General features: G+C 31.0%; 1 protein-coding gene across 1 annotated transcript in view; it reads right to left on the minus strand.

Annotated features, from left to right (window-relative positions):
- Window positions 1–2,668: 2,668 nt before the first annotated feature.
- The window catches only part of LOC111628816 (gephyrin-like), a 54,173-nt gene continuing 48,879 nt past the window's right edge, over window positions 2,669–7,962 (minus strand). The window contains exons 16-17 of the mRNA XM_023372660.1: window positions 5,615–5,847; window positions 2,669–3,108 (exon numbers count right to left, since the gene is read on the minus strand). Coding sequence (XP_023228428.1) covers window positions 2,878–3,108; window positions 5,615–5,847 — 464 coding nt within the window. The 3' untranslated portion in view covers window positions 2,669–2,877. The remainder of the gene's footprint in view (window positions 3,109–5,614; window positions 5,848–7,962) is intronic.

The following is a 7,962-nucleotide window of genomic DNA, read 5'->3' on the forward strand; positions in this document are numbered from 1 at the left end:
CTCTAACACAGTTCAGGAATTGGGTAAAACCCTCGTATAACATAAAATGTAATAAAGGGTGCGTTCTTTTATACCTCCACGCAAGCATTCTAATTGTTTTTGTGGCTACTTTGAATGCTCTTGAAACAAATAATCCATTTAATGGTTAAATTTTACAATTGGGACCCTTCTTTTGCCTCTAAAAGCTATTTTAGAATTATAGATTCCTCCAAATGATACTATCAATAGTGCGAGCGCCGCCATCTTTCTTTCACCGTCGTTCCTAATGCCTACAAACAGCAGCGCACTCCCGTTGCAGAGCGACCACTATTAAAGAATGCACCCACAAACTGTTACCAGTTGATGATGCTCATGCTGAGATCATCATATAGAATGAATAATCCTCTGGTAAAATATTTACTTAAATAATAAATAAGTATTTTACCTAAGAAAAAAATGAATACTAAATCCGATTTAATTTAAGATTTAACAACATGTTTTTTAATTTTTGGAACCTAACCCCCTTTTCGCACTAGTTCTTTGTTTTGTATAACATGGATTCCCATAACACGGCAATTTTCTGGAACGTAACTCTCGTGTTATATGGGGGTTACCTGTACCGAGAGAGAGAGTTTACATGTTAAGTCTATATTGGATACCTCTTAAATAGTCTGATGTCCTTCTGATCCTGGTTATATGAAAGTCGGTGCAACGATTGTGGATCTTCTCGGGAGGAGAAATGTTCACAGAGATGAGTAATGGCAGGTTTTAGTCACCTGTTACTATGGTGGAGTCTGCCCGAAGATCGGGTGCACACTCTTTTTATCCTCACTGGAGTGGGAAAAAATCAGGTGACTTCTTTTTGGGTGGTCCTAAGTTTGAGATGCGTCATCGATTCAGCTGATGAGGACCGCAAGAATTTGGCAACCTGGCTGGTTTGTTGACACTTTCTGCCAGGTGCTGCGACTCTTATTACAATATAATTTAAACAAATTCATAATTCCTAGACATCAACAAGCAGGTGTTGGGATTTATCTTATAAATTCTCAAACCAAAGAGCAAGATGGTTGTTTTTGCTAAGACATTTGATCATCTCTTGTTTATCTGACCAGAGGGCAACAGAAATGCCAGGTAGAGCGCTGGGTTTTTTCCACTTCATAATTAATCTAATTACTTAATTGCCCCCAAAATTTCACACAACCTTACCATAGATGTTGGTTATTGAAAAGTTTGACTGAAATAAAAATATATGAAAAATGTCTATCATATACCTACACACCAACCGAATGCCGATAATCTATCGGGCTAGTATAAGGCTAGTTATTAAATGAATTACGTAACCAATTTGGCTCTAGAGGTAAGCATTAGGCACCATCTCTTATTAACTTTAATAATTATAAAAAATTTAAATAATTTAGAACCGCTGTTGTGGGTTCGAGTCCCGCTTCGGGCTGATTTTTTCTCCCAGCAGTTTTAATTTATTTATAATTATTAAAGTTAATAAGAGATGGCGCCTAACGCTTACCTCTAGAGCCAAACTGGTTACGTAATTCATTTAATAACTAGACTTATACTAGCCCAATATATTTTCGGCATTCAGTTGGTGTGTAGCTATATTATATATCGGGTTTAGCAATGTTTGTATTGTTTGTCTATCATATATCTGAGTCTGTAAACTTATAATCAAAAATGATCAAAAATTTTATTTTGAATGCTAGACTAAAATTTCTGGCCATATAATATTGTGCAATTCTGGAAATCTTTCATCTAGTTGAAAGAGACCATCTGTTTTCAAAATCATGCATTAAATAATAAAATATTTTATGTTAAGTAAATAAAATATATGGATTTACTACTACTAATTGTATTATATCTAAATAAATACTATTTATTTAGATATAATACAAGTATCATATCTAAATAAATAGTTTGTTACTTTATGCAAAGATGATCTGTTTATTAATCTGAAAAATGCTAAATTTTTCCATATCATTACTGATTATATATGTATTTGTTCTCTCTACATAATTTACAATCACTACTGTTTTATATTTATCACCTACTTCTGTATCAACAACCCTTGAATTATGATGATTTGCAAAAATTCCAAAATTTGGCACCAACTAATTTTAAGAACACATCATTAGTGCATAATTTTCTGAATAGATTAATTATTTAAAAAACAAAAATTACAAGTACATATTATTTATTAAAATGTATATTTATGTAAAAAGATATTAAAAATACTTACATAGAGCTTTAATTTTCGAAATCTAATTTATATATGAAAATATTTTGGAGGCTGGAATGTGATTCATTCAAACAACATTATAAATATTATAATGTTGTTTGAATTATAAATATTAACATTATATAAATGGGATTCTATTTATGATGCCTTCAAGAAATTTAACCCCATTGTAGATCACAAGTTGACTGTATGCCTTATACATAAAAGTATCAACTTAATTATATAATGAAGTAATGTATAGATGTGTTTGTTTACTTTTTTTTTTAACTTTAAGAAGAACAACAAATTTTATAGATGAGGAATTGTATCAAATTTTCAAACAATATCTTCTATTTTCAAAAGACTAAATATTATATAAAAATTTATATCATTAACAAAAATAACATATGAATTTTAGAGAAAATATGATTTAATGTACTTAATGCTGTAAATGATAAAGAGATACAATGTATGAGAATTTTAACTTTAATATACACACACAGTTTAATATAAACAACACAATATTTTACAATGTGATCAATATTTAATTTTTTTAATAAGCAATTATAAAATATTTTAACATATTAAAAAAATATAGAAATATACTCTGATTAAATCATGTTTTTTGAATTATATTAAATGAAATTAGAATATGTCAACAGTAACAATTATATTTTATCAATTACAAGAGCATTTACTTCAGTTCCCTGTTGTAGCATTTTTAAAGTTTCACTGCATGGTGGTAAAGTTAATAATGTATTAGCCTTGTGCATACTTGGAAGACGGCTGCTTATCTGATTGCCAGTAACAACTGCCAATGGAAGGTTTGAATCAGGCTGCCAAAAAAGATGAGCTCTCTGATATTCTGGTCTTGGATCTAACTGCACATCTGTACTGAGCTAACAAAAAAAAAATTGAAATTTGTAGATATGCTTTAGTTATATAGCAGAGTATATTTATTTGAAAAAATCAAATTTTTTGGATTCAGATAAGAACTCAGTGGAGGCACTTGGTCTGTTCACTTTCATCACAAAATGAGATTATGTTGTCTATTTGTTTTCAATCAGGATTATTAATTGTGAATGTATTGAATAGATACTTCCAAAGTAAAAGGGCAACTCTTGGTTAAAGGAATAAAATAATAATGCACCATTGCAAGTTTTAAGAGAAAATAAATCAATTTGACGAGATAATCAAACTAATTTCTTTTCACTTACGATCTTTGTTCTATAATTGATGATCAAAATATCAAAAACTTTGCAGAAAAACAAAATTTATCTTGAATCTGTTCAAGCTTTAAAAAAAGAAAAAAAATGATGACTGTTTACTGAGAATTGACACAATTAAGAAAAAGTAATTTGGTGGAGTTGCCAACAGAAAAAGCACTCTGAATATTGGAAAATAAACATTTATCATCAAGTGATGGATATTATTATTAATAACTTCAAAAATAATTTGAAATTCTCCATTTAGCAAATCTAATTGACTACTTTCTGAAATTATCCTTACAAAAGTGTCTCCATGATTTAATATATTATAAAAATTAAAAATCAACACTTTCATCCTTGAGACTTTAAAAATATTTTTAACAACAAAAAGTTGCATCCAATTTGGATAATCTGAAAGATATCAAGAAAGACTTCATTCCCAATCTATACAAGATATTGCAAGTTGCTACAGAGGCCTACCTGAGAGTTTAGAAAAATTTCATAACCAGATATCATATGATACCTTAATGTGGCTAAGGACCACAATACTCCAAAATTAAGGAATGCACAATTAGGCAGCGAGCACCACAAATGATCACCTGTCAAAGAATTATGAAGAATGTTTTACAACTACTGACATAATATGCACATTATGGGAACAGTAGTGCCAAATTTTCTCCAAGCAATTGAATTTTGAAGTAAATTTTTTTCCACATAATATACAGGTATAGGACAAAATAATGGGAAAACCTGTGAAAGAATGCAAAACATTTATTAGTAGGGAGTTGGGCCACCATTGGCCTGAATTACAGCTTGTATCTGATGTGGGATTGAGAAATAAAGGTTGTGCAGAAAGTTTAAGGAAATATGCAGCCATTTCTCCTGCAGAGCAGTCTCGAGTTCAGGTAGTGTGCATGGAGGAGGAAACCGAGAACAGACTTTGTTCTCTAAAAAGCCCCACACAGGCTCAATAATGTTGAAATCACTGACTGAGGACACCACATGAAATGTTCCACTTCATCATTATGCTCATCCAACCATGTTTGAACACAGCAAGCCATCTTGGAATAGAGGACGTTCTCCAGGAAACAGAGTATGAGGCATAGTATGTAAATGATCTGCAATAATGCACGCCTCTGACCTTCTCCCTCAGGACTATGAGTGGCCCCAAGCATGCCACGATATCACTCCCCACAGCATCACAGAGCCCCTCCATGCTTCACAGTAGGAACCAGACAGTCAACATGAAATCCCTCTGCTGGTGTTTGCCAGATGAACACACGTTCGGTGGTCTGAAATAATGTAAATGATGATTCATCAGCCTAGATGACCTGTTCCCATTGCTGTTGTGTCCAGTTTTGGTGGTCTCGGCACCACTGTCATCACTTCATAGCATTCTACGGCGACATTAATGGCTTTGGGATGGCTACTCGGCCATGAATGCTCGCAGTATGCAGCTCCTGTTGAATACGGGGTTCTGGAGATGGGTGTTCATCTCAGAGGTTATCTGCTGCAGTATAGTCTTACATTTTTGGGTGACTATTCTCTTCAATGCTCATCTATCTTGGTCAGTCAACTTCGACTTTCGCCCACTGTTCTGTTTCGCAGAGGACACCTTTCCCAGTTTTGTGTAGGCTGTCATAACCCTTGACACAGTGGACCTTGAAACACCCATAAGGTTGGCTGTTCTAGACACGGACGCTGCAGCGAGCTCCAATATTGATGCCTCTGCTCGTCGGACAGGTCGGACATAATGGCGCTTTGCTGGGAACAGAATTTTCTCATGCAACTGTCACACTGCCAAATGCTTGACTGATACCTTCCCTTTCACTACCACTGGATGGCAGAGTGTTGGGACATGTGGTGGGGCTGTATTGGACGGTTGAAGTACAACACATTTCGAAAGGGGTGTTCCTATTATTTTGTCCTATGCCTGTATATACCAAATTTGGTTGAGATTTGTCCAATAGCTATTTCTGTAGAGAACTCCAAATGCTTGCTCTTTAAGTATGATGACCATGACATTTTAAAAATAATCAAAAATGGCTGCATTTTTAAATGTTACAGATTAAATTTTAAAAACATTTTTTGAAATATAGTATTTAACTTAAAACGTTAGAACTCGAAAAGATGATAAATAAAAATATTTGAGATTTCATAACTTTAATAAAACAATACATTTAAAAATTACTCTTACCTTTGCTTTTATAAGAGTTGGCATTACATTTTGATAACCACTGATTTTTCTAAGAGCAGGAAGTACAAACAAATGACACGTTACTGTTGCTGAAACTGGATTTCCTGGTAAACCAAATATTAATTTCTTCTTTCCATTATAATTAACTGTTGCAAATGTAGTTGGTTTTCTGTAAAATAAAATATTTTTTCTTGAAGCATATGTCAAATGTTCAAACCAAATACAGAATTTTACTGAGTTTTATAAATAATTTTAAAATTTACTTCAGTAAGTTTATTAATAATTATATTTGTATAAATTTATTATTTTAGATAATATACTTAGCTGTTGATAAAAATGATGATTAAATAATTTAAATTAATTTAATTATTATATTAGTTACTATTATATTCACTAGTTTCCAGAATGTGTTTTTGAATTCTGCCACACAAGGTTGTATGTCTTGGCAGCCATTAAAGTACTGCTAGTTGTTAGTGTAGGTCTGCAATTTTTAGTTTTTCATTGGTGACATGCTTTATAAAACCAGTTCAGGTAGATATTGTGCAATGCTTAGCTTCCATAATGGCCAGAGTATTCTTTATAAGTGGTTTGAAGCTGTATACAATGTACACAAAAACATGATGCATCTAGATTGTCTATGAATTTGACCATTCCAGTTACATTCATTTCCATGTGATGAAAATTTAAGAAGAGAATGGGTAACCAGCCATGCATGTACAGTACTGTACATCCAGCTAGATTAACTTTGCCATCATAAGACACACAAGTCCATACAGAATGATTACTTGCAGATATGGTTTGTGATAGCTCTACATTTGTCCTAAGGACACATGTGTTTTGTGACAATTTATTAATTAATTAAAATTTCATGTACTTTACCACTTGAAAAATAATTATAAAAGTCAAGACTCCTATAATTAAGCATTTCTTAGTAATCATAGGCTTTACTTTTAATAAGATATTCAAATATATTCCAAAGGTGGTATTCTCTAAAGTCATTATTCCATGATTTTATGGTACTAATTGATGAAAATAAATTAGAAAATATAAGTTTGAAGAAGAAACTAAATAAAAATGTAAAAATTTTGCTTTAGACTTAATTCTATGATGATATCTGAATATTTTGGACTACATTACTTTAGGAATTAAATGGCAATATAAATATTTTCTTTTAGATAATAACAGTGGAATATTAGTAAAACTACATAAGCTAATTTTGTCAATTATTTTCTAAAAACAAGAAAATAGGATTCAGGTTTTCTTAATTTTACTTTAATTTTTTTCCAACAGAAAGAAAAAAANAACACAATCACAAGTAATAAGTTTTTACTAAATGTTAATTCAACTAAAAACTAAATTTTGTGCGCAATAATATATGAGTTTAAAAAAAATTCAAATTAAGGAAATGTTTATTAAATATTTGTGATTTTATTTCATTATTGAGTAATTTTATAATTATAATGAATTATAAATCTTAGTTGGAGGAGATACTGGCTAAAACTATAAAGCACATCAAACAAACCAAAAACCAGCAAAAAAATTACAAATGAACCTGACAATGTCTATTGTTTATGGAAGAAAAAAATTTGTTAGAGTAAATAATTTATAATTTATTGGTGTGTTTGATGTTCTTTAATTATAAATATTACTGACTACTACTAATATTGGTTCTTATTTTTAAACTAAATTCCAAAGATCATTTTCCTTCATTGGTAAACTAAAATGTAAAGTTAAATTACCTTGATACAAAATTTAACAATTGTTATTGGGACGTATTCCAGATTCATATTTATTTTCACAAGTATTTTGTTTCCTAATAGCGTACATTCTGATTAAACATTTCAGCAATTGACTTTATCAAAAAATTAATTTGATTTTTTTTTATAAAAGTAAAGCTTTGTCCATTTTGTGTAGAAAATGAACAGTACTCTAGTTTCATACACAAATCAATTTGACAACAATCTTCAATTTATAATGAATAATTTTAAAGAATATTCCTCTCAAACAGATCCTAGCCAGGTTTAAAGTATCAGGTCAGTCCATAAGTTCGTGTGCATTTTTATCTACAAAAAAAGCAACAAAAAATTTTAATTAAATCTTATTTCAATCTATAATGTATTCACCATTATTTTGTACAATCTCTTGCCATCTTGATGGTAGCTTTTTAATCCCGTCTTTGTAAAATGATTTCGGTTTTGAATCAAAATATTCAGAAATAGCCTTTTTTACATTGTTCTCATCCTCAAAAGTTTTTCCTTTTAAAAAATTCTGCAAACTCCGAAAAAGATGATAATCACTGGGAGCAATATCTGGCAAATATGGTGGATGAGGTAAAATTTCCCAGTTGA

The sequence above is a fragment of the Centruroides sculpturatus genome, unplaced genomic scaffold, assembly GCF_000671375.1.
Source record: "Centruroides sculpturatus isolate CEXI.00-Female unplaced genomic scaffold, Cexi_2.0 scaffold34, whole genome shotgun sequence".
NCBI lineage: Eukaryota > Metazoa > Arthropoda > Arachnida > Scorpiones > Buthidae > Centruroides > Centruroides sculpturatus.